The sequence below is a fragment of the Xylocopa sonorina genome, chromosome 16 (assembly GCF_050948175.1).
Source record: "Xylocopa sonorina isolate GNS202 chromosome 16, iyXylSono1_principal, whole genome shotgun sequence".
NCBI classification, from domain to species: domain Eukaryota; kingdom Metazoa; phylum Arthropoda; class Insecta; order Hymenoptera; family Apidae; genus Xylocopa; species Xylocopa sonorina.
In genome coordinates, this window is record NC_135208.1 from 2561353 (window position 1) to 2589145 (window position 27793).

General features: G+C 34.4%; 1 protein-coding gene across 1 annotated transcript; it reads right to left on the minus strand.

Annotated features, from left to right (window-relative positions):
- Positions 1–3038: 3038 nt before the first annotated feature.
- On the minus strand, positions 3039–27793 carry Clc-a (chloride channel protein 2). The gene is made up of 14 exons (XM_076907398.1): positions 27623–27793; positions 24444–24531; positions 12048–12330; positions 11763–11974; positions 10682–11202; positions 8320–8554; positions 8018–8180; positions 5693–5923; positions 5246–5469; positions 4924–5112; positions 4681–4823; positions 4276–4444; positions 3965–4192; positions 3039–3227 (listed from the first exon to the last, which is right to left on the minus strand). Exons 1-14 carry the CDS (start codon positions 27769–27771, stop codon positions 3054–3056), a joined length of 3009 nt encoding a protein of 1002 aa, XP_076763513.1. The 5' UTR covers positions 27772–27793; the 3' UTR covers positions 3039–3053.

The following is a 27793-nucleotide window of genomic DNA, read 5'->3' on the forward strand; positions in this document are numbered from 1 at the left end:
AGTCGATGAAGATGAATTTATAGCTTTGTGTTTGGATTTGTAGTCGATGAAGATGAATTTAAAGCTTTAGATTTGGATTTGTAGTCGATGAAAACGAGTTTAAAGCTTTGTACTTGGATTTGCAATCGATGAAGATGAATTTGAAGCTTTGTACTTGGATTTGTAGTCGATAAACACGAGTTTAAAGCTTTGTACTTGGATAATTGGTTCCTCTGAGAGGTCATCAGCGTTGATTTAGGGATTACAGGGGTTGAATTTATTAGTTTACAGATTTTTATGGATTTGTTTAGAGGGATGGGAAGTTTTTTATTGCTGGCAGACGTTGGAGATAGGAATCGCTGTTGCGATATTACTATTTATTAGGGATTACAGGGTTGAATTTATTCGTTTGCAAATTTTTATGGAGTTTTATAGTGGATGGCAATTTTTTTATTGCTGAGAGAAGTTGAAAATAGAAATTATTGTTGAAATACTGCTATTTCAGAGATAGAAATGATTGTTGCAGTGTTGTTTGTATATTGTTATTCTATTAAGGGAAATTACTGCTAAAATATTAGCTGATTTAGCAATAGAAATTATTGCTAAAGTATTGTTAAAATATTGCTATTTAATTAATGGAAATTATTGCTAAAATATTAGGTACTTTAGCAATAGAAATTATTGCTAAAATGTTAGTTATTTTAGCAATAGAAGTTATTTCTAAAATATTGTTATTCCATTAAAGAAAATTATTGTTAAAATGTTGTTTAAATATTGTTATTCCATCAATGACAATTATTGCTAAAATATTGTTTAAATATTGTTATTCTATCAATGAAAACTATTGCTAAAATATTAGCTAAAAATTATATAGCTGTTGCCAGCATTAATAATAGAAATATTAGCTATAAAGCTGCAAAATAATAGCTAAAATGCGTATAGCTATTTCTAGCATTAGCAATAGGAACTCTTGCTAAAATATTGCTAATTTAGTAATAGAAACTCTTGCTAAAATACAGTTATTTTAGCGATAAAAATTATTACCAAAAAACCATTAAAATATTACAGTTTTAGTTATAGAAACTAATGTTTTAATATTACTATTTTTACCATAGAAATCACTCCCAAAAAAATTGCTATTTCAGCAATAAAAAATAACAATATTTTAATAATAAAAATTACTTAATATTTTCACAGCAATTTCATTCAACATTAGTTAATAATTTCAATAATAAAATCACTATTTTAGCCATAGAAATTATTGCCAAAAGATTGCTATATTAACAATAAAAAGTAACAATATTTTAACAATAAAAATTACTTAATACTTTCACAAAAATTTCAATCAACTTTAGTTAATAATTTTTATAATAAAATCACTATTTTAGCCATAGAAATTATTCTCAAAAGATTGCTATTTCAGCAATAGAAAATAACAATATTTTAGCAATAAAAATTACTTAATACTTTCACAGCAATTTCAATCAACATTAGTTAATAATTTCAATAATAATATTAGTTTTTTAGCCATAGAAATTATTGCCAAAAGGTTGCTATTCTCAGCAATAGAAAATAACAATATTTTAGCAATAAAAATACCAATACTTTCTTAACAATTTCATTCAGCATTAGTTAATAATTTAAATCACCAAAGCTTTCTAGTTTTTAATTGCAAATTTTCATCTCCAAGAAACATTGACACTAAAAACTATATTTTCTATCAATAATTTCCATAGCAAATGTCCAAATATAAAAAACCAGAGTGCAAAAATATTAAAGCAATACCAAATTAATTCTCCAGACTCGAATACCAAATTTTCTAAAGCCATGAATGCCTCGAAGAGAAAACTGTCCCTTCTTTACACTCCACTTACCCAATTTCTGCAAATGAAAAAATAAAGCAAGGCAAGAAACAGTTAAATAACCATAAAACAAAGTGAAAGGATCATCAGCACAACGTGTAAATGATATTAATAAATTATTTAATGTCTCCTCTCAATTTACAGCGTCTGCATTGCTCGTCGCTAATCGTTTCAGCCTCGACAGAATCCTCTGAAAACCGAATTTCCACGCATCGTCTCTCAAATAATCGTCGAATGGAATGTAAAAAGGTCCCCTGCAACTTCTGATCGCCTTAAATCGCTAATCAGCAGACCACAGACAAGATTCTCCCTGAAACTGAAGAGCAAAACCGCTGTGGTCCGCCTCGAATCTCGTCTTAATTAAAAAAACAAAGTCCACAGCGTGTTCTCAGACGGTTCAATCGCCAAATAAGCTACGTCTGCTCCTCGTCAGACATTTAAACACCTAAAACAGAGCATATCAACGAACGAAACACGAATCTCAGCAAGGTTTCAACAACGAACTCTTGCTGGGAGCTCGTCACAGGTCTCGCAATTATAAATAAATAGCCTGGCACAACCATGGTCGCGTAATTACAGAGCAGAATAGCGATCGAACGATCAGGCATCGTCCTCGTCGCGTTTCTTAAACGATAATACAATTGTCGATCACTTTTGTGACTCGCTGGAGGGCGCAGCGCGGTTCACAGCTTGTTTGTATAAATAAATAAATATAGAATACACGCGTGAGCGTGCGTATACGCTTGCAGACAGCGCCAGAGCGCTGTATTCTCGAGTAAAACGAGCCCAGAGCAGCCTCTGGGCCTCTGTTCCTCTTCTAAACGAGGATCGTCGTCCTCTGAGCACAGGTAAAAGAGTTCTAGCCGCCTTGACGCGCTTAAAATGGTAACTATCACACCGTGTTCCGTCTCTCCTCGCTCTCACAGTCTCTCTCTGCGTTGTAGGACACTCAGAAGAGGATCAATCGCAAGGAAATTGAAGTTGCGTCGACGAAAGACCCTCGACGCGAGATACTCGGCTCTCGAGGAGCCTCGTGGCCGCTGGATGGCTCGAATAACTTGGCTCCACTCACACACGAGTCGAGAATGATTCCTCCTGTCCTAGGATTAAGTACGAGAGATGCTCGAGAAGCGATTCGTCAGCTTTCGTCCTTTTCGTTTTGGGTCGTGCTATCACATTTTTGCTTCTACTTGCTTCAATTGCGGTCCTCCTCTAGACTTTATCGATCTTCTCGCACTCCACAGAGGCGATCGAGTTCATCGTGCTCGCGTTCTTGCTCTCCGTGTCCGCCTCGCTCTTCGAGATGCTCGACGTGGAGGCCGCGATGTGCGATTCTTGGTGCATGGGCAAGATGCCTGAGTTTGCGTCCTCTATCGCCTTCCTCAGCTACAAGAAAAAGACAGTATTAGTGCTCTGAGATTGTTTGAGTCGCTATGATGATGGTAGTTTTGTTTTTTTGGGTGGCGCACTGGATAGATTCAGTCGAAAGCTAGGATTTTGGTCTCTACGAACCACTGCGCCTTCATTCTATTAGTAGAATATTGCTTGGTTCGCTACGATGATGGTAGTTTAGTTTATTTGGAAGGTGTACTCAAGAGAATTGAGGAAGATTCACTCGAAAGCTGGGATTCTGATCTCTACGAACCATTGCGCTTTGATTTTTATTTCAGAATGACGAGTATTTGATGAGCGAACCAGAAATTACACAAACGCTGAGTTCAATTCTAGATTAGAGTCCCTTTAAATTAACCAGATGTTCGCAGAGCATTCGTTTCTGATCTCTACGAACCACAGCGCTAGAATTCTGCAAGCATAATATTAGAACGACTTATCGAACCAGAAATTACAAAAGAAACTCTAAGTTTAACATCAAACTAGACTGAAACATCTTTACGCAGCTCGATCTACCGAATAACTTCGTCTCACAGCCAACTCCTATGCTTTTCTACATCTCTAGCGAAGCCAAAGTCCCTTCGCAAGTAGACGACCAGCAATCCCAAAGAAACTTTGAAGATCAGAGCTAGTTTCATCCCTTCGATGAGTACTGAGAGCGAACAGGAGGGCGTAGGAAGGAAACGAAGGCTGAGAGGGTAGCGAATGGGGCTTGCGAACATCAGACGAACCTCCTTGAGCCCAACGACTCCCACCAGCCTGCCAATCGCAGTCACATAGGCGTGGTTCACTCCAACCATGCTGAACAGGCTGTGCACCTTGAGCAGTGATGTCCGCTCGACCAGCTGGAATGGCGCAGGATCTATGTGGCACCTGGAGAAGTCCACTTCGAGGGACATCTCGCTCTCCTCCCATCGCTTCTGGTCCTCTGCTGACATATCTATTACCCTTTCACGAGGCTGATCAGAACCAGAGATTACTTCTCGTCTTATTCGAGGGGCTTGCGAACAGCTGAAAGGGATATAAGCATGCGAAACTTTACCAGTTGCACCTTCTTCGAAGTGGCTGGGCTTGGCGCCAGCATCGGAGTGTGAGCTGGTATTTCTTGGCTGTCTCGCCTTGTGTTGTTCCCTGCGCCCATCTCTGGGTCCGGATCCACATCCTGCAGGGTGGCTGACTTGCGAAAGATCGCCTCGAACGCCAAGCGTATCCTGGAAATGGAATTGCCAGTTAGAAAACAGCTAAAAGTGCTTTCGCAGCTCTTCTGACCTCTGCGAAAGGATTACTTTCAAGAAGAAGCTAGATTCTTAGTAAAAGTCTCTGCGGTAGCTTGCGAAAGCTTCTTCGATGAAGACAAAGCCTTGCGAGAGCTGAAAGCAACACTAATTCCTTCTACGAGTCTCTACGCTGCTCTCTTTCAGACTCGAATGCAATACGAATGCAGTACCTGCTCTCAGCTCCAGTAACAGTGGTGTAAGGCGTAGCTGCAGGGCTGACCAGTGGGCTGAAGCCCTTCAGCGTGAAGGAATTGGTCTTCTTCAAGATAGACTTCTTTGGCTGCGAGCCAAACACTGGCGAATGGTACGTATGCTACCAAACAGACAAGATTAAAGGTAAAAGAAGAAGTCGTATGATAAATCTTCTGCGCACAGACGTAGACAAGCCCTGTACGTGTCTACAAATGACTCACATGATCAGGAGCAGCGCCATTTGGAGACATCGAAAGATCATTAACGCTTTGCCTCTGCATCTTCAGAATATCTGGAGCTGGGATCACTTCGAACCTCGAAGGCCTCCTGGTTCTCTCCTGGTCCTTCAACTGGCGCTCCATTTCCTCTCTGGCTCTCTCTTCCGCCTCCTTGTGCCACTTCTGAGCAACCTACGATGAAGAACAAGATGGAAACCAAGGAACATTCGCTTTCGTAGACCGCAGCTGGCTTAAATCACAGCAGCGTTGCTCTCCGTTTGCTTCAGGAAGCCTCATCCCCAACGTAAAGCTTCGCAAAACCCACCTGCAGCCTCCTCTCCCTCCCAATATGCTTCTCGATCAACTTGATCAGCTCCAGCCTCTGAATGGACCCAAGAAGGATCATTGAGTCAGGATTGTCCACCAAAGGGAACCCTCTAAGCTTGCGGTTCTCCTTCAGTATCTCCTTCAGCTTCTGATACGTGATTCCATGCCAGATGTACTTGACGTCTCTCACCATGAAGTCCTCTACGTACACGTTGTACATCCCTGCAACGATTCCAACGCTCAAGCAACAGTTTCAGTTTTAATGAGACGCTCAGTTACCTCTTTGCGAATGTCCAATCGATAAGCTTGTTAAGGGCAATCAGAGAGTGCGCTTTAGCGAGGATGAAGTTATTGGGTTGCTAAGAAAGCAGTCTCTGTTTTATGAGAGAAGAGAACAGAGAACGCTTTCTTTTTGAGAGAATTGAGAGTGCGTTGAGGCTTTTACCTGAGCTCGAAGGCAGCAGATCTGGCAGATAGGGCAGTTTCTTGATCAGGATGATGCTGTCGTATATGCTGGGCTGAAGTAGAGCTGCGATCGCGTTGCTGATCAGCACTGCGATCATTATTGGGACGATGTGCGTGATTTGGCCGGTCATCTCGAATACTATCACGCTTACTGAGATGGTGTGCGTCACTGCCCCGGAAAACGCGGCTGCTCCTACTGTCGCGTAGCCTCCTGGAAGTGTGGAACCAGTTGGGGTGATTGAGATTCAGTTTTGAGATAGAAAGGGGGATTTAGAGATGAGTTTAGGTGGTTGGTTTGATCTGACTTGATCTTTAAGTTCAGATACTTGAGTTTCTCTTCAGACTTTACAAAGATTGGCTTTAAGGTCAAGCTTTGAGTTAACTTTGGGTTTAAGTTGAGGTTTTTGGATTAATATTTAAGTTGAGATACTTAAGTTTCTCTTCAGACTTCACAAAGATTGGCTTTAAGGTCAATCTTTGAGTTAACTTAAAGTTTAAGCTGTAGTTTTTGGATTAATCTTTAAGTTGAGATGCTTGAGTTAAGGTCAATCTTTGAGTTGAGATACTTAAGTTTGACTTTACGAAGATTGACTTTAAGGTCAATCTTTGAGTTAACTTTAAGTTTAAGTTAAGGTCTTTGGATAAATCTTTAAGTTGAGATTCTTAAGTAAATTTCAATCTTTGAGTTGAGATATATGACTCAAGTTCTATCTTTAATTAGAGATATTTAACTTCAATTCAATCTTGATGTGTAACTTAAAGTTTAAGTTGAGGTGCTTGGCTTAATCTTTAAGTTGATATGCTTGAGTTAAGGCCAATCTTCGAGTTGAGATACTTAAGTTAATTTCAATCTTCGAGTTGAGATATAAGATTCAAGTTCTATTTCAATCAACACCTCAACTTAAACTTTAAGTTACATATCATATTCAGAGATTAAATTGAAGTTAAATATCCCAAATTAAAGTTGAGGTGTTTGGCTTAATCTTTAAGTTGAGATACCTAAGTTAATTTCAATCTTTGAGTTAAGATATGTTACCCAAGTTCAACGTTTAAATTGAAATATTTAACTTCAGTTCAATCTCTGAGATATGGTGTCTAACTCAAACTTTAAATTAAGATATTTAGCTTAATCTTTAACTGAAGAAACTTAACTGAAGTCGAATAATTAGAGATATTTAACTTAAGTAGGTTCAGTATTAAAGCTGAAATACTTAACTTAAGTTCAATCTTCAAGTTAAGACATGTAACTCAAGTTAAAACTCACTTAAAGTTCCATGGGTTCTAAATTTCTTTATAATATGGGTTTTAAAGTTTCTTTATAATATGGGTTTCAATCTTTAAGTTAAGTTGATTTGAGTCCCTGTGCGGTGGGGAACAGAATACACCCACAGTATCCCCTGCTTGTCGTAAGAGGCGACTAATAGGGGTCAGAAAGGGTTTACGGAGATGCAGAGAAGAGTAATGAATATTCATTGAGACAAAGAATTATGCGAAGCTGATTTAAAATAGTATAAAACAGAAAGTTTTCCATTGAGCAATATAAGAAAATGATGCTGTAATGATCTTCTTGGAGCATTATTCTCTTTCAAATTTAAGTTCAACTCTTCAAGTTAAAATATTTAACTTACTTTCAATCTTTAAGTTAATGATCTTTAATTTATATAGAATGAAATCAACTTTGTTCAATTTGAGATAAATGAAATTTCTCTACAATATATGTTTTTAAAGTTCCATGGGATATAAAGTTCTCTGTAATATGGGTTTCTAAAGTCCCATAGGTTCTAAAATTCTCCACAATATAGGTTCTAGAGTCCTCTGCAACATAAATCCTAAAATTCTTTGTAGCAGAGGTTCTAAACTTCTTTGCAATATGAATTTCTAAAGATCTCTACATTACAGATTCTAACTCTCTCTGCAATATAAGTTTCTAAAATTCTGTAGAATATAATTTCTAGAGTACTCTATAACATAAATCCTAAAATTCTTTTCAACAGAAGTTCTAAACTTCTTTGCAATATAGGTTTCTAAACATCCCTAAACAAATATTCTAAAGCTTTCTACAATATAAATTTCTAAGGTTCCATGGCTTCTAAAATTCTCCACAATATAGATTCTAGACTCTTCTATAGAAGTCTGCAATACAAGTCTCAAAATTCTCTGTAACGTAACTTCTAAACTTCTCCGCAACACAAATCCTAAAAAACAAAACGCAGCTGTTCCAACAATGTTCCAACGATGTACATACCCTCCTCAAACTCCACCTTCCTCAACACTCCCTCCAAAAGACGTACAATCACCAAATTACCTGGCACAATTGGCGTTATGATACCACCATAACGAACACCATTGGGAAACCACAGAGCCATCGCTTCGCCCACAGCTCTGCCCAACGCTGCACCAATTTTGAACACTGGAATGAAGATCCCCGATGGCACAGGAACCGTGGAGCTTATTATGGAGAAGATGAACTGAAAATCCAAATTCTTTCGTTACGCTTCACCCTTTTTCTCTCAACTTCTTCTGACGATTATCTATTAACTCTAATTTCATTAGAGAATTGAGAAACTTGCGGTTATCAAGAGTCATAAATTAATAATTTCGCTTTACTGTGAATGCTCCAAAGCCGAGCAAACCGATGAACACATCAGTGTACGCGGTGGACCAGTGTTTAACTATGTTCATCTCCTCCACACCGAGTTCTTCTTTGGTCCAAGTGAAGTTCGTGAACAGTCCGTAGACCTGGTCGTGTGTGTTCAAGTCGCCAGCCATGAATTGGCCTAATCCAAGAGGAAAGGACACCGAAGAGACCAGCAGAGAGACGATTCCAGGGTACAAGAAGCGGCTGAAATCATTTAACGTTGATTTTATTAATGAAAAGATTGTTTTTAAAGACTGTGGAGGAAATGCAGCACCTTCTGTTTTTATTTAATAATTAATATAAAGGGTCTTTCTTTGTTTATGCTCTGTATAATATGGAATTCTTGAGTTTGTTGCAATTTCTGGCTAAATGTTCCTTTGTAGATCAATTTTGGAGACTTTATTTTGAAGTACAATTTGGAATTCTTGAGTTTTTTGCAATTTTTAGCTATATGTTCCTTTGTAAATCAATTTTGGAGACTTTATTTTGAAGTACAATATGGAATTCTTGAGTTTTTTGCAATTTCTGGTTAAATGTTCCTTTGTAAATCAATTTTGGAGTCTTTATTTTGAAGTACAATTTGGAATTCTTGAGTTTGTTGCAATTTCTGGCTAAATGTTCCTTTGTAGATCAATTTTGGAGTCTTTATTTTGAAGAAATGAAGGTTTTTGGTTTATTTTGACTATGCTGGGTTTAATTATTGAATTTTGTAGTTGATAAGATTGTTTTTAAGAGAGAGAAAGTCTTTGATTTTGAGAAATTTGATTAAATGGGTCTTGCAAAGTGTAAGCATTTTGGCAGTGCAGGTTTATAGTTGAATCTGGCGATATCTTTGCGATCCTTCGCAAAATGCGAACATAATTGAATCGAAATGAAAGATTAGAGTGTGTTTTATGGAATTTGAACAATATTTTTGAAAGATCTGCAGATATTTTCAAATTATTTCTACTTTTTCTTGGAACAGACAATGGAAGAGTCTGCAAGTATGAGGAAAAGAATTCTTTTCTGTGATATTCTTTGGAAAATGCGAACATAATTGTATCTAAATGAAAGATTAGAGTGTGTTTTATGGAATTTGAACAATATTTTTGAAAGATCTGCAGATATTTTCAAATTATTTCTACTTTTTCTTGGAACAGACAATGGAAGAGTCTGTAAGTATGAGGAAAAGAATTCTTTTCTGTGATATTCTTTGGAAAATGCGAACATAATTGTATCTAAATGAAAGATTAGAGTGTGTTTTATGGAATTTGAACAATATTTTTGAAAGATCTGCAGATATTTTCAAATTATTTCTACTTTTTCTTGGAACAGACAATGGAAGAGTCTGTAAGTATGAGGAAAAGAATTCTTTTCTGTGATATTCTTTGGAAAATGCGAACATAATTGTATCTAAATGAAAGATTAGAGTGTGTTTTATGGAATTTGAACAATATTTTTGAAAGATCTGCAGATATTTTCAAATTATTTCTACTTTTTCTTGGAACAGACAATGGAAGAGTCTGCAAGTATGAAGAAAATAATTCTTTTCTGTGATATGGATTTTAATCTTTGATTTAAGTACTTTAACTCAAATAATGATAAATAAATATGTAACTTAAAGTTTAAGTTAAGATATTTGGTATAATTTTTAAGTCAGGATATTTAATTTAAAGATTGAAGTTAGTTAAGTCGAATATTTTTAAGGATTCGACTTCAGTTAGGTATAATAAGTTAAACTAATTAACTTAAGTTCAGTCTTTGCGTTAAAATATTTAATATAAGTTCAATCTTTAACTTGAGACATTTAAGTTCAATCTTCAAGCTAAAATATTTAACTTACATCCAATCTTTAAGATAAGATATTTGACTTAAGTTTAAGTTGAGATATCTAATTTAATCTCTAACTTTAAATTAAGATACTTAAGTCAAGTTCTGTCTTTAACTAAAGGTATTTAATTAAAGTCGAACCTTTAAAGATATTTAACTTAAGTTCTTGATTGAACTTCAGACATTTGACGTAAGTTTAAGTTGAAATATTTAACTTGAGTAAGTTCAACCTTCAAGTTAAGACACTTAACTTAAGTACAATCTTGAAGCTAAGATATATAAAAGAAACAAACATAAAAAGAACCCGAATGAACCCTCCATCGAGCAAAACAGAAGCAAACAACTCCTCAGAGACTCCTCTACTGGTCACAAAATCTACAAAGAACTCTTGCAAAAACCAGGACTCTGAAATTGAAAACAAGAAAGACCCAATTACCCTAACGTCAAATAAAAACAGATGTCGCTACTGCACTTTTCCACTTCTCATCGCAATTCCACAATGGTAAACAAAGTTCCCCTCACTTTTTCTGCAGGAAGCTGTTCATACTCTTATTCTTCCTCATGAAAATCACGTACTGCCTGTGCAGCCAGACATAAAAAGCTCCAACGAGCCCGCTGCCAACTCCAATCAGAGCAAAAACGAATAACTCTTGAGGGTCGAAGGGGAAATCCATGGTGAAATTAGTGGCGAACATTGCTGTGATCGTCTCCTCCCGTTGGAACCAGATAGCAAGCAGACGGAACATTGTGGCGCCGCAAACAGCTGTGAAGAACCCTCGCCAGTAGTTGCGCACAGCGAAGTAGACAGTGGTTACTTCGATGCTGAACAGTACTCCTCCAATTGGGGCTGCGAAGCAGGAGGCGACACCGACTGCACAGGCGGCTGCCAGCATTTCGCAGTTCCTGCTTTCGTTCTCGTAGATCCCTTGAAAGCTGGTGACTAATTTGGATAGCAGAGTGGCTACGATGCTGGCGATGTGGACGAAGGGGCCTTCTTTGCCCAGGGGCAGTCCTGAGCCCAGCGTGGCGGTTAAACCTATTACCTGTTGGATGTTAGAGCTTGATGAGATTGTTGTTTGCGATGTGGTTTATGAGGTTTTTTGTTGTGTGGGTTTTAGAATTGTTTGGGATGTGGGCTTTTGGAGCTTTCAGGGTTCTAAGGTTGCAAAGTTCTCTGTAATATGAGTTCTAAAGTTCTCTACAATATAGGTTTCTAAAGATCTTCAGAATATGGGCTTTAAACTTCTCCAGAATATGGATTTCCAAGCTTCCGTAGGTTCCAAAATTCTCTACAATATAGCTTCTAAAGTCCTCTACAACAGAAATCCTAAAATTCTCTGCAACGCAACTTCGAAACTTCTCTACAATATAATTTTTCAAAAATCCCCACAATTCAAATTCTAAATCTCTCTCCAATATACCTTCCTAAGCTTCCATAGTTTCCAAAATTCTCTACAATACAGTTTCCAAACTGCTGAACAACATAAATCCCAAACTTCTCTCCGATACAAATGTCTGAACCCTCCACGGCCCAAAAACCCAATACCCAACCCACCGATACTCAACCAAACAACACAACAAGCCTTCAGTAACTCCAATCTACCTTCGCAATCAGAGTACGAAAGGTCAGATACTCCTTCAACGCCACGCCACGCAGAATAGTCTTCATCTCAGGAATGCCAGAGCCTATGCTCTGTGGTGCGACAATGTGCACGAAGCCAGCACTGAACAGGATGAGGCAGACAGGCAGCGAGACCCAGGCCAGGTATTGGAGTGCTGGATGGTGCGTCAGGTCCTGATAAAGCCATATCCTGGCTGGTGGAATAAGAAAGACAGTTAACGAGGCACAGAATCAGTGAAACAGAGTTTCAAGAAGGATTGAACTGACCGTTATTGCACATGGAGATGCCACGATCCATAGCATAGCTGATCAAGGCCATGATGACACCCAGCAGAGCCAAGAAGACCCAATCCTCGCCAAGTCTGGCTCCAGTGTGCTTCCAAGCGAAGGCCAATAACGCAAGCAGTTTCCTGCAAAGCGGTCCTCTGCGAGACTTTCGCAGGTCCTCTGCTCTGGTGTCGTACTTCCTGCGAGCCTTCTCGTGGTACTTGAGCTTACGTGCCTCCTCTTTCGCGTACTCACCCAGGTCCTTGGTGTAGCGACCATACATCTAATAAATCAGGCATGATTTCTTTTAGTTGGTGTTTAAATAGCTCTTTTGGGCTCTAAAGCTCTCTTCATGGGCTAAGTTCGCTACAATATGGGTTCTAAATTTCTTTTGGGGACGGTAAATGCCTTGAGAGAACACGATGCAGGTCTTCTCTTGCGAGATTGGTTCTGTGGATCGCTGATGTTCTTTGTAATTGGGGTTTAAAGGTTTTTGTGATGTGGGTTTTTAAAGTTCTCCGCAATGTGGGTTTCATCTTTGCAATATGGGCGTCTCAAATTCTTAGTTTTTGTGATGTGGGTTTTTAAAGTTGGAGGGATTCTTCTAAAGTTCTTTGCAAGGTGAGTTTCGTGTTTGCAATATGGGTGTTTCAAGTTTTGTGGGTTCTAAAGTTCTCTGCAATGTGGGTTTCTAAACTTTTTCGAAATACAAATAAAGTTTTCTGCAATATTGGTTTCAAGTTTTCTGCAACGTGGACTCTAAAGTTCCATGGGCTCTAAGGTTGTTTGCAATATAGGTTCTTCTAAGGTCCTCCGCAATATGGATTCTAAAGTGCTCTGCAATAGGGATTTCTAAAGTTCTCTACAATATAATTTGTGAAGTTCCATAGGTTCTAAAGTTTTCAGCAATATAGGTTCTAAAGTTGTTTATAATATGATTTCTAAAGTTCTATAGATTCTAAAGTTCCATGGTCTCTAAACTTCTCTGCAATACGACTTTTAGAGTCCTAAAGTTCTCTGCAATATGGCTTTTAAGTTCCCTGCAATGTGTATTCCAGAGTTCTATGGATTCTAAAGTTCCATAGGCTTTAAGGTTCTCTGCAATATGGGTTTTAAAGTGCTCTGCAATAGAGGTTTCTATAGTTCTAAGTTCTATAGTTCTAAGTTCTATGGTTCTAAGTTCTATGGTTCTATAGTTCTAAAGCTTCTAAACTTCTCTGCAATATGAGTTTCTAAAGATCCCTACAATAAAAATTCTTAAACTTCCATGCAATATCGCTTCTAAAGTTCCATAGCTTAGTATCTAAAGAGAACCAATGCTTCCAATAAATCCTAATTCATAGAAAAACATAATTTGATACAGAAAAGACCATCAATCAATCAGAAAAGAAAAGCTTCAAATACTCAAAAAAATCCCAGTTCTACGAACAAATAAACTATTTACCAGCTAGCAAGTCCACTCCTCTTACTTGCAGGTCGGTAAAGTAGGTATTCTCATGCTCAAGCAGTTCGTATCTCTCAGCAATCAATTGGGAGAAGAAAATCAGTGCGATAGAACAATCAGCCGCGATTTTATTAAGCGATAATTGAATATTATCAATCTACGTGAATCGTTTCACGACAATTTCGTGTTTCTTGATGATAATGAAGAGATTATGCGAGATTTATCGTCGATCAAACGTTCAACCACGATTGTGTCATGTTACTTATCATAATTCGAATTTCGTGTATCCCTTTAATCGCGAATTATAATTAATACTAACTCATTTATAATATGAATATCGTCATAAATCATGTGAGAGAAAGGGCGAGAAGAATTTTACACAGTCGAGAAATATTTTAAACACAAATATTAGCGCAACAATATTATTCAAGGCATTGAATAATATTATAAACTGATCCATTTATTCAGATATAATCGATACTTAAGAAGTTCTATTAATTAAAAGCTGAACGAATTACAAACATTCAACAAATCTGATAACACTTTTGAACGATTAAATACACACCTGAGGAGTATTACACAATTGATAATTAACGATTGTAACACAAATGGAGCGGAAAAAACGCTTTAAAACACACACCAAGCGGTCACCCATCTTAATTCGTGTCGCGACGGTCGCATCTTAACTTCGTCGATCGCACAGCCACGCACTCTTCAACCTTACTATTCTCTAATCACACTAAAAAAGCAGTAGAAATCTATTTTCTTGTTTCAAGAAGGAGAAAAATATAGCTTAATATAATATATAAAAATAAAATATTAAATAATTTTTCATCGTACGCAAAGAAAATTATGAAAATTATTGAAATTATTAAAATTATGAAAATTATTAGAATTACTGAAATTATTAAAATGATGAAATTATGAAAATTATTAAAATTACTAAAATTATTAAAATTATTAAAATTATTAAAATTACTAAAATTATTAGAGTTATTAAAATTATTGAAATTATGAAAATTATGAAAATTACCAAAATTATGAAAATTATTGTAATTATTGAAATTATTAAAATTATCAAAATTATTAAAATGATGAAATTATTAAAATTATTAAAATTACTAAAATTATTAAAATTACTAAAATTATTAAAATTATTAAAATTATTAAAATTACTAAAATTACTAAAGTTATTAAAATTATTAAAATTATAAGCGTGGCCAAGGTTCGACAACTTCGATCAAAAATGAAAAACGAAACCAGGGACAAAGATACATTCAAACTCGAGGAGAAAAGCCCGACTCACGAGATACTCATCGTTACAGACGAAATACGCTCTGTTCAAGACGAAAGCCGGCATGAAAGCTGGATGAAAGTTTTCTCTGAGAAGTTGGAAGCTTGTCCTTCGCGATCAAGTCACGGACGAGGCATTCCTTGAGTAGAGGAAAGCTTTACGCGCCACTGGCAACCGATCGCACATTTTCACCAGCTGATAAACAGAATCTGATCAGCTGATCGATCTCAGTCTCTTCTCTACTCGAGACCAATCGCTTTCTCGACTGCCTGTAATCTACCACGTTTGAAAATTACAGTCACAGTCTGAAAAACGTAATTTTATTCATGCAAAGACAAAGTTGGACCGCGAAGTTGGCTTTTAATTTGCGTCAGCTTCCTGCACATCACTGAGAATCTTAAATAATCGCCTCAGAGCGATGGTGTCCGCATTGTGGCTCGCAAAACCGCGTGCAACGCGTTAAAAAAAGAGTATTGCGATGCGTGCTGCGCATCTGGTCCCGATATACACATCGAGTTACGTTTTGACGAGTTTCTGGCGGGAGATTCGACTTTAAACAGTAACATCTCTTAAATTCCACTCGATTTAGAAGTAAATACGTTTTTCGAGTTCGTTTTTAGAGAATACACGCGTTCTTCCGGTCAGGATGCACTCGAATTTGCGTTCGAGCGACAACTGAAAACGTCGCCAGCGAGTCGAACTTGAGAGAGCAGTGATATTTGTCGAGTGTTTGGCAACGAACACAGAATCCGTATTTTTAGCAGTCGTCTGGGTGCAAACCGTGGCTCTTTCTCTATTGTTGTCCATATCGTTCATTAAGCGTCCATCGTTGATTAGTCTTTCTCGATCCAGAAACGCGAGGAGCGCGTTGTCCGTTCCGTTTCGAGTGCCATTATTCACGTTTCATGTCTCTTCGAACACACGACCAAAGTTTCGCAATTATTCGTCCGCGTCGTGCATCGAACACGCTCGCAAACTCGTTGGATCGCGAAAACAAGACGGAAATAACTTTTAGCAATTTGCTGCTAGAATTCCGCGGCTACGATTATTTAAGTGTGTGTGTGTGCATGAGAAGAAGACTGTTTTATTATTGTTGCCTCTTCGAGCGATTCGCGAACAGGTCGATCATTAAAAAACGCTGAGGGGTGGTCACCCATCCTGATTCGTGACGCGGCGGTCGCAGCTTAACTTCGAAGATCGCGTGGCTATGCAGCTATCTCGCTCGTATAATCTTCTAAACATATAAAAATGCACTAAAAAGCGTTGTAATGTTTCGAGAGGGAGCAATCGAGAGTGTTTAAGATCTTCGTTGCTGTTGTAAGAGTAGGTGTTGGAGTTTACGCGCTAAACGCCATTTTTATGGGTTTTTAGGCAAAAAGCTTCAATTTTGAATTTAGATACTTATATTTTTCAATTTTGAACAGTTTGAAAATTAAAATAGAAATGGTTTTTAGGCGAGAAGCCCCAATTTTGAATTTAGAACATTGCAGTTTTTAATTTCAAGCAGTTTGAAAATTAAAATAGAAATGGTAGAGTAGAAATTGGAATTTACGCGCCAACCGCCATTTTTATGGGTTTTTAGGCGAGGAAACTCAATTTTGAATTTAGAAACTTATATTTTTCAATTTTAAGCAATTTGAAAATTAAAATAGAAATGGTTTTTAGACGAGAAGACTCAATTTTGAATTTAAAACATTATATTTCTCAATTTCAAGCAGTTTGAAAATTCAAATAGAAATGGTAGAGTAGAGTTTGGTCTTACAAAATTGAGTTTTGTGGCTCTAGAATGAGATTTCTAAGCTAATTTTGAAATTAGAGGCAAAGAAGAGGAAGAACGATCGTATTTTAGTTTTCTAGCGAGCTGGAGACGCTGTTTAAGTCGTGGATTCGAAATACAGTCGAACCTGTGCGCGAATTTAGCGTCAACAACCGAGTTCCACTGGGCAATCGGCCGCGAAACTAATTTTAGTAATTGACCGACTAATTTGCGAGCTGATTGATCGTCTAATCTTAGCTGAGCCGGCGATAATTCCGCGTGAATGATTTTTCTGATTTAATCGAGGGTAGAGAATATTTAGAAATCATTTTTTCAAGGCCAAATTATTTTCAACTCGCTTTACTTAATATTAATCTTATTTTTAAGATTCTTACGTCATTTTTATCGAAAAATGTGGTTTACAATTTGTAAAAGTGTTTAAGAATTCTTTTGAAAAAGAAACTCTGGTTTTGCAGTCGAGTTTAAACGATTTAAACTCTCGAAGTACCAAAGTACTGTTTCAAACAGTTCGATTGAGGAATCAGTGGGGAATGGCTATTCAAATTTCAATTAAAATCGCGCACGCGACCTTTAATCTTTTAGATATATTCCTACATAGCTATTAATTTCTCGCATTGCGTTAGAATCGTTGGAATACCAACGCAACGAAGCGTTAGATTCTGTGCGCGCGCAGTAGGGAGGATCGATGCGCGCGCAGAGTGCGCGCGAGTGTTTCAAACGTTCAAACATTCAAACATAGCGCGCGCGCGTTACATCGTCGTTTAATTGCTACTGGAAAATTCTTCTCATATAATGCTTATTATTAGAATTAATGGGTTATATTTCGTAATCTTGCAAGATTTATGATTTCTTAAATTCGTATTCGATATATTTGTTTGTACACATTCATCAACAAATGGACTTTGCTTCTTGTTTATTGTTTTTCTTGTTATTGCTCCTTCGATTGTTGGGGTCTTTACTTTAAGAATGTTGCAATTTCGTGAGTTATTGCAAGTCGTAAAAGTCTCAGATATAGTTATTTATTACAAATATACGATACGAATGTATTATTAATTTATATAGCCAACCAACTTGATCTAATATAGTAATAATACTTCATTAAAACTACTTATTAAAACCAACATATAGTAGTAAAGTAATTACAAATTAAATATGCATTAAAGAATGCTATATAATCACACTAACTAGATAAAACCAACAGTTATAACCTGAATTAAACGGAAAAAACGCTAATTACGAAGCGGTCACCCATCCCAAACCGCGTCACAGCAAGCGCACCTTAACTTCGTTGATCGCAGGACTATCTATGCAAGTATCATCACCAAATTATTAATGTATTTTTTATATATAAAATAACAGTATATCTGTATAATATAATAAAAAGAAAACTCGTTTGGAATCATTAAAAAAATTAGTGCAATGAAATAACACAAATTTCGTACATATGTAGATATATATATATACATATATAAAATTTGTGTTATTTCATTACATTTATTAAATTAAAATTGAAAAGAAAAATTGGAAATAAATTAATGCAATAAAATAATACAGATTTTATGTATTTATGTATATATATACATGTACATATAATTCTATATATAATTTCGTATATACATATATAAATTAAAATTGCAAAAAAAATTGCAAAATATTAGTGCAATTTTCTTGCAATTTTAATTCATAAATGTGTATACGAAATTATATATAATACTATTATATATGTATATACGAAATCAGTGTTATTAAATCAGTATTATTTAAAATAATATTGTATTAATTATTTTGCAATTTTCTTACAATTTTAATTTATAAATGCGTATACAAAATCATGTATAATATTATAATGTATATGTACATACAACAATAATATTACAACAATTATACATATGTATTTCATTGCATTAATTAAATTAAAATTGCGAAAAAATTGCAAAAAAAATAGTGCAATGAAATAACACAGATTTCGCATATATACGAAACTATATATAATATTCTTATATATATGTACGTACAAAATGAGTACTATTTCATTGTACTAATTTGCAATTAATAATATTACATATATTACATATAATAAATTGATAATAATTACATATATATAAAGGAACGATGTACAGTAGTAGAGTAAAGCGATGCGCGCGCATCCTGCGGCCTGCACCCCGCGCAGTGTGCGCGCGCATCCAGCGTCTTGCGCCCCGCGCATCCTGCGGCCTGCGCCCCGCGCAGTATGCGCGCGCACCGCCGCAGAGGTCGAACCTAGGCGCGCGTGCACGCTCTAACCTGCGGTCACGTGAAGTTACATATTTGCATGCTGGTCACGCGTCTCGCATAAACGTAACGAGTCCTTAAGCGCTCAATTCGTGCGGATAAAGGCGACGCTTAGAAAAGCGGCAACGATCGGCGTGCTCTTTTCCGTTTGCGAAGACACATCGAGCGGAATTGAGGCGCGGTCCAACGCGGATTCCACGCAGAATCCTTGAACAGGCATAAATTGGAAACGCGCGCGACAATTGCAGCTGATCGCGTGCGTTCTTTCAACTTCCGTTCTCCATTTGCTACCAAATTGTATTTTTGGTAATAAATTTACGGTTTAAGGTGGTTCTTTTAATGTATTTTCAAGGTTACAAGGTATTATCAGCAATAAATTTAGGGTTTAAGGTTCTTTTAATGTACTTTTAAGGTCGTAATTTAATTTCAATAATAAATTTAGGGTTTATGGTTCCTTTAATGCATTTTCAAGGTTATAATATATTTTCAATAATAAATTTAGGATTTAAGCTTCTTTTAATGTATTATTAAGGTTATAATGTACTTTTAATAATAATTTTAGGGTTTAAGCTTCTTTTAATGTATTTTTAAGGTTATACTATATTTTTAATAATAATTTTAGGGTTCAAGGTTCCTTTAATGTATTTTTAAGGTTATAATTTAATTTCAATAATAAATTTAGGATTCAAGGTTCCTTTAATGTACTTTTAAGGTCTTATAATATATTTTTAATAATAATTTTAGGGTTTAAGGTGATTCTTTTAGTGTATTTTTAAATTTATAATGTACTTTCAATAATAATTGTAGGATTTAAGGTTCTTCAAATGTACTTTTAAGCTCTTATAATGGTCTTAATTACGTGAACCAGATATTTATGGACCAATTACGCCATTACGAATGTAATAACGTACGTAGTATCCTAATTAGTTAATTATAGATGATTGTTTTGGATTGTTTGATAACTATCTTCGATTTGCGTTACAGAAAACACTGATGGTCGACGCACGTGGATATTCGACGAGATTTCGTTTCAACGAGCAATGGTGCAATTTCATTGTTGACCACTGTTGCGTGTTTCGAGGAGAACAAATAAAGCAACAAATCTTCTTGCACGCTCGCGCGACAACAATGTTTCTTTTTTTTTTCCGCAAGCGTTCAGATATGTCACGAAATAACTTTCAGAGAGAGAGAGAGAAGATTTATGCTGTTAATAAAAGCGGTTATCTGGCTGTTTTTCATGCCCAACTCGCAAACTTGCATTATCTTTGTTGAATGTTTGTGAGAACAGAATATGTTGCATTGATTTTTTGAGACATTCACGTTGTAATTCACGATTTAAGATGCTATTGGATTGTAAGCTGGATTTTATAGGATTCGTGGCTTTTTTCTCATAATTGATGAGTAAACAGGCGAAATTTGGGGAAATTGAATGAATTAAATTTGCAAAAAGGGGAAATTAAGGGTTAATACTGTAAAGTATTGTAAATTTTTTCATTTCTTACTAATTGGTGTACATTTGGCAATTTTCTGAATGAAATAGTTAAGTAGAAGTACCTGATTTGCAAAAGAATTAATTAAACTTGCAAAATGGGGAATTTAAGGGCTAATATTGTACAGTACTGTAAATTTCTTCATTTCTCATTACTTAGCTTGCATTTGGCATTTTTCTGAATGAAATAGTTGAGTAGAAGTACTTGATTTGCAAAAGAACTAATTAAATTTGCGAAAGAAGGAATTCAAGGCCCAATACTGTATAGTATCCTGTTTTTTTTTTAGTAAAATTGTTCTTTCAAATAAAATATTTAATTAGAAGTACTCTGTTCTTAAAAGAACAAATTTTTATTGCAAAAGAACGAATTAAATTTGCAAAAAAAGTGATCTCTAGTGCCAATACCATGCAATATTTAATAAAATTATTTTCTTAAATAAAATATTCAATTACAAATGCTCTAATTTCAAAAGAATAAATTTCTATTAAAAAAGTGCAAATTAAATTTGCGAAAGAGTGAATTTAAAGGCCAATTCTATACAGTATTCAATTTCTTTTTTAACAAAATAATTTTCTCAAATAAAATACTCAATCGAAAGCTCCCTATTTCTAAAAACAACATGTTTCTATAACAAAAGAACGAGTGAAATCCACGAAAAGGTGCTCAAAAACGCCCATACTGCGAGCCACTCTCGCGTTTATTTAAAATGCAGTCTAGCGTCCACTTGGCACTCGTTCAAAGTTCGAGTCACCGCTTAAATTATCATAAGAATCATGCAAAACAAACGAAAAAAAATTGCAAATTAACAAACAAACCAAAAGAAAAGAGACAAAACCAACTAAATTGGTCCAACTCAATTTAATTTCGTTTTATCTTGAAAAAAAAAAATTTCTGCGACAATTTTGCAGCGAAAAAATTTGTTTTCTCTTTCGCAGATCGATTTGTTCTATTGAATAATCGTTGACAAAATGAAACAAAGGAAGGACAGAGTGGTTACATTGGCAGACGAGCCAGGAATACTGGCAGACTGAGTCTAAGTCGTCTAGGATTCGTCTGCCAGCGACAAACAGCGGTTTAATTATAAATCTACGCGGCACTGGTTCAATGGCATCGCGTTCGAGCTGGCTTTCTCGCCAAATTTTTATTTATTTCGAACGCGACGCTTCTGCGCGATTTTTTTCCCTAATTAAATACAATAATCGATCGAAATCGCATTGTCAACCCTGTAGAAGGCTTCAATAATTGCTAGTTTTTGTTTTGAAACAGTTATTTCGAATTGTAACTTCGATTGGTCTTCTAGATTCGAAAAGAGGCTGTTGGATCGTTTGAAAATCGCGCCATTTATTGGAGATCGCTTTTCTAGCTGAGAAATTAGTCTTCAAACCTAATTTTCACTTTGAAATAATTATTTGCAATTGTAGTTTGTATTTGTGCCTTAAATTTGGAAAGAAACTATTAAGTTGTTCTTAAAATCCCGCCATTTATTGAAGATCGCTTTGCGACTGAGAAACTTGGGTTTTTTAAAAGTAGGATCGATTTTGTGACCCAGTTTTTACTTTGAAACAATTATTTTGAACTAAATCTGCTCCTAAAAGGTTTAAATTCATTTTAAATTCGAAACGAAACCGTTAGATCATTCAAAACTCCCGCCATTTACTCGCAATCTCTTTTGCAATTAAGAAACAAGTGAGTTTCTTTAAAATAGTATCAATATTACCCATTTTCAATCCAGTTTCCACTTTGAAACTATTATTTTGAATTAGACTCTTTATTAGTGTTTTAAATTTGAAGTGAAACTTTAAAAATCCCGCCACTTACTGGTGACTACTTTGCGACTGAGAAACTTGCGTTTTTTTTAAAGTAGGATCAATTTTGCAACTCATTTTTCACTTTCAAATAATTATTTCGAATTAAACCTTCTATTAGCCTTTTAAATTTGAAACGAAACTGTTAGATCGTTTCAAAAATCGCGCTGTTTATTGGCAATCATTTTGCGATTTAGAAACTTGAGTTTCTTTAAGAATAATATTAACTTTGCGATGTAATTTTCACTCTGAAACAATTATTTCGAATTTAAACCTTCAACTGGTCTTTTAAATTCGAAATAAAATTATTAGATCATTTGAAAAATCCCGCCATTTAATGGCAATCGTTTTGTGACTGAGAAACTTGGATTTTCTTAAAAGTAGGATTAATTTTGCAACACAGCTTTCATTTTGAAACAATTATTTCGAATTAAACCTTCAAAGCTAGCCTTTTAAATTCGAAATAAACCCATCAGATCATTTAAAACAAAACTATCAGTTTCAAAAATCGCGTCATACACTTGCAATCTTATTTACCACTAAGAAACCCAAATTTCTCAAAACTATCATCAAAAACCTACAAAATTTCCACAAAAAAAAAAAAAGAAAGAAAGAGAAAACATTTAAAACTATTATACTTAAGATAATTATTTCGACTAATTATTTCGATAGCAGAAAACAACTAGGTGCTTGTTTATCTTTTTAAGTAAGAAACAGACTCAAAACGTTCTTAATTGAATGCTTTGTTTTTAAATAAATGCTTTGCTTTTAAATGAAAATGTTTCCAAAGAAATGCTTTGCCTTTAAATAAAAATATTTTTAAATGAATGCTTTGCTTTTAAATAGAAATGTTTTTAATTAAATGCTTTGTTTTTAAATAAAAATGTTTTCAAACAAATGCTTTGCTTTTGAATAGAAATGTTTTTAATTAAATGCATTGTTTTTAAATAAATACTTTGCTTTTAAATGAAAATGTTTCCAAAGAAATGCTTTGCTTTTAAATGAAAATGTTTCCAAAGAAATGCTTTGTTTTTAAATAAAAATATTTTTAAATGAATGCTTTGCTTTTGAATAAAAATGTTTTTAAATTAATGCTTTGCTTTTGAATAGAGATGTTTTTAATTAAATGCATTGTTTTTAAATAAATACTTTGCTTTTAAATGAAAATGTTTCCAAAGAAATGCTTTGTTTTTAAATAAAAATATTTTTAAATGAATGCTTTGCTTTTGAATAAAAATGTTTTTAAATTAATGCTTTGCTTTTAAATAAAAATGTTTTTAAATAAATGCTTTGCTTTTGAATAGAGATGTTTTTAATTAAATGCATTGTTTTTAAATAAATACTTTGCTTTTAAATGAAAATGTTTCCAAAGAAATGCTTTGTTTTTAAATAAAAATATTTTTAAATGAATGCTTTGCTTTTGAATAAAAATGTTTTTAAATTAATGCTTTGCTTTTAAATAAAAATGTTTTTAAATAAATGCTTTGCTTTTGAATAGAGATGTTTTTAATTAAATGCATTGTTTTTAAATAAATACTTTGCTTTTAAATGAAAATGTTTCCAAAGAAATGCTTTGTTTTTAAATAAAAATATTTTTAAATGAATGCTTTGCTTTTGAATAAAAATGTTTTTAAATTAATGCTTTGCTTTTAAATAAAAATGTTTTCAAATAAATGCTTTGCTTTTGAATAGAGATGTTTTTAATTAAATGCTTTGTTTTTAAATAAAAATGTTTTTAAATAAATGCTTTGCTTTTGAATAGAGATGTTTTTAATTAAATGCATTGTTTTTAAATAAATACTTTGCTTTTAAATGAAAATGTTTCCAAAGAAATGCTTTGTTTTTAAATAAAAATATTTTTAAATGAATGCTTTGCTTTTGAATAAAAATGTTTTTAAATTAATGCTTTGCTTTTAAATAAAATTGTTTTCAAATAAATACTTTGCTTTTGAATAGAAATGTTTCTAATTAAATGCTTTGTTTTCAAATAAATACTTTGCTTTTAAATGCAAACGTTTTTAAATGAGTAATATCGATTTAAAAACAGTATGCTGCAATGTTTTTAAGTGAATGCTTTGTTTTGTAAATAAAAATCTTTTTAAATGAGTAATATGGACTTAAAAAAAAGTACGCTGCATAAAGCATTCGTGCCTGGTCGCTCGAAGAGAGAACAAGGTTAGGCAAGGTTAGGTTAGGTTAAGTTAGGTTGCGTCTGCGTGCTGAGAATCTCATTGGTCGGCCATGCATGCACGCTAAACTGGCTCACGATGCGTCTTTTTAAACAAACGTTCAACAATTCAGCGTGGATCGCTTACGATAGTGTTTATGTAATCGAAGGGATCGAAATCCTGCTGGTCCTCGTCCGCATTCGGCGGAGGGCATGGATAGAATGCTTGCGAGGGTCTGGCGAAAAAGTAAAATGTTTTCGTTAGAGATAGAAACTGCGAGAAGATACACAGGACTTAAGAAGTTAAGTATTTAATATTTGTTTGGGTATTTTAATGTATAAGTTGTTTGTTAAGTCTTTGTATTGTATAATTTGTATGTATCTAGTTCTATTAAGTCCTTGTATTGTATAATTTGTATGTATCTAGTTCTATTAAGTCCTTGTATTGTATAATTTGTATGTATCTAGTTCTATTAAGTCCTTGTATTGTATGATTTGTACGTATCTAGTTGCGTTAAGTCTTCGTATTGTATAATTTCTATGTATTTAGTTGCGTTAAGTCTTTGTATTGTATAATTTGTATGTATTTAGTTGTGTTAAGTCTTTGTATTGTATAATTTGTACGTATTTAGTTGCGTTAAGTCTTTGTATTGCATAATTTGGACATATCTAGTTGCATTAAGTCTTTGTATTGTATAATTTGTACGTAAGTAGCTGTATTTAGCCTTTTTTGTACAATCTGTATTTAGTCTTTGTATTGTCTAGTTGTTAAGACTAGTTGTGTTTAGTTTTTTTTTTATAATTTGTATTCAGTCTTTTTTGTATAATTTGTGTTTAGTCTTTGTATTGTATAATTTGTAAGTATCTAGTTGTGTTAAGTCTTTGTATTGTATAATTTGTATATATCTAACAAACGAATTGCAAATACTTCATTTAGAGATAGAAATTGCGAGAAGATACACAGAACTTAAGAAGCTAAGTATTTAATAACATTTGTGGTTCTTGTTTGGGTATTTTAATGCGTAAGTTGTATGTTAAGTCTTTGTATTGTGTAATTTGTACATATTTAACAAATGAATTGCAGATACTTCATTTAGAGATAGAAATTGCGAGAAGATACACAAAACTTAAGAAGCTAAGGATTTAATAAAATGTGCGACTCTTGTTTGCGAATTTTAATGCGTAAGTTGTGTGTTAAGTCTTTCTTTCTTTTGTTATCTTATTCAAGTAATTTGTATGTATGTAACGAATGAATTGGAAATATTCCAGTTGCAGAAAGAAACTGTGAGAAAATACACAGAACTTAAGAAGCTAAGTATTTAATAACATCTGTGATTCTTGTTTGTATATTTTAATGCGTAAGTTATGTGATTAAGTCTTTGTTTCTTTCATACTTTATTCAAGTAATTTGGTAATTTGTACGTATCTAACAAAAGAATTGCAAATAATGCAGTTGGAGAATGAAATAGACAGATTTTGAGGAAGAACAGATCCTCGAGCATCACATACAGAAGTTAAGAAGCAAAGTAATTGTTCAGAAATTGTTTAGATACGTATAGAGTTCTTCTTTCTAAATTTTAATGGACAAGTTAAGTCACATTTGTCTCATAATTTAATATGAAATTAATACAAAGCAATTTGATAATTCTGTGACTTTATTTTCTTCAGTTTTCAATTCAAAGGTCGCAATTTGAGACACAAAATATTTGCAACTCTTAATTGGCATCGTTGAATGGTAATATATTTTTTATTAATATATTATACTCAAGAATATGAGAAAGAAAATAAAATAATAAGTCTTTGTCCTTATTTTACATCTGAAGAAAAATAATTTAAATAGTTTATGCCATTCTCGTGTGTTCTAGATACCTGAATTTTTCTGTATTAAATCAACAAGTGTAGAAGAATGATATGAACTTGTAAAAATCAATTTTCTATATACCACTAATTGGCAATAATCAAATATCTCATCGTATTCCAGAAAAATGTGAATTCAAGAGGTAAATGAAATTGTACAGTCCTGCTAAACTATTAGATCTTCTGTTAAACAAAAGAATAACGTATTCTAGAGCTTATTTCATTTCTTCTTAGATACATTTTCTCAGATTGCTTTTCTCGATAACTATTAACTAGAATTTAAATTATCATTAAAGTTTGAATCTCAGAGCTCAATATTAAGTTTAAAGCTTCAATTCTCAAAGCTTCGAAACTCAGAGCTTCAACTTTCAAAGCTCCAAAGCTGAGAGCTTCAACTCTAAAAGCTTTGAAACTTTAAGAATTAAATCTCTGGGCTTTGGAAACTGAAGCTCTGAGAACTGAAGCATTCAGCTCTTGAAACTCTGAATCTCAGAGCTTAATATTAAGCTCAGAGCTTCAACTTTCAAAGCTTCGAAGCTCAGAGCTTCAACTTTCAAAGCTCAGAGCTTCAACTTTCAAAGCTCCAAAGCTGAACGCTTCGACTCTCAAAGCTTCAAAACTCAGAGCATCAACTCTAAAAGCTTTAAAACTTTAAGAATTAAATCTCTGGGCTTTGGAAACTGAAGCTCTGAGAACTGAAGCATTCAGCTCTGAAACTCTGAATCTCAGAGCTTAATATTAAGTTCAGAGCTTCAACTCTCAAAGCTTCGAAGCTCAGAGCTTCAACTTTCAAAGCTTCGAAGCTCAGAGCTTCAACTTTCAAAGCTCCAAAGCTGAACGCTTCGACTCTCAAAGCTTCAAAACTCAGAGCATCAACTCTAAAAGCTTTAAAACATTAAGAATTGTATCTCTGGGCTTTGAAAGTTGAAGCTCTGAGAACTGAAGCTTTCAACTCTAAATCTCTGAATTTTAGAGCTCAATACTAAGTTCAGAGTTTCAACTCTCAAAGCTTCAAAGTTCAGTGCTTCAATTCTAAAAGCTTTAAAGCTCAGAGCTTCAACTCTGAAAGCTGAATCCATAAAAATTCGCGTTTATTGCATAATTTCTGTAAAATTGCCTAGCTTTTGTAATTTTTGAAATTTCTGTAAAATTGTTTAATTTTTGTGTTTCTTGTAATTCCTATAAAATTGTCCAATTTTTGTAATTTTTGAAATTTCTGTAAGATTGTTTAATTTCTGTATTCCTTGTAATTTCTGTAAGATTGTCTAATTTTTGTAATTCTTTAAATTTCTGTAAAATTGTCTAATTTTTCTAATTTCTGTAAATAGTCAAACTTTCTCTTGTAATCTAATTACTGTAAAACATACACCAAAAACAGAACAATAGAACTGCTAAGCATGTGGCGCATACTCTCTGCCAGGGAACGTGTTAATTAGGCAACTAATTTAATCAGAGCCCACGGGGGGATACCTGTGAGGCCTGTTTCGACGGTTTTCCCGTAGTTTCGCCATCAGCCTGGAAAATTCCTCCCATTCTCTATCGACTTCCTCCTCGCTACCATCCGGATGGTAATGAAGAGTCTCCTCGAGGAGCTCCTTCTTCGTCGTTTGACCAGCCATCGTTCAAGATTATCAATAAAAA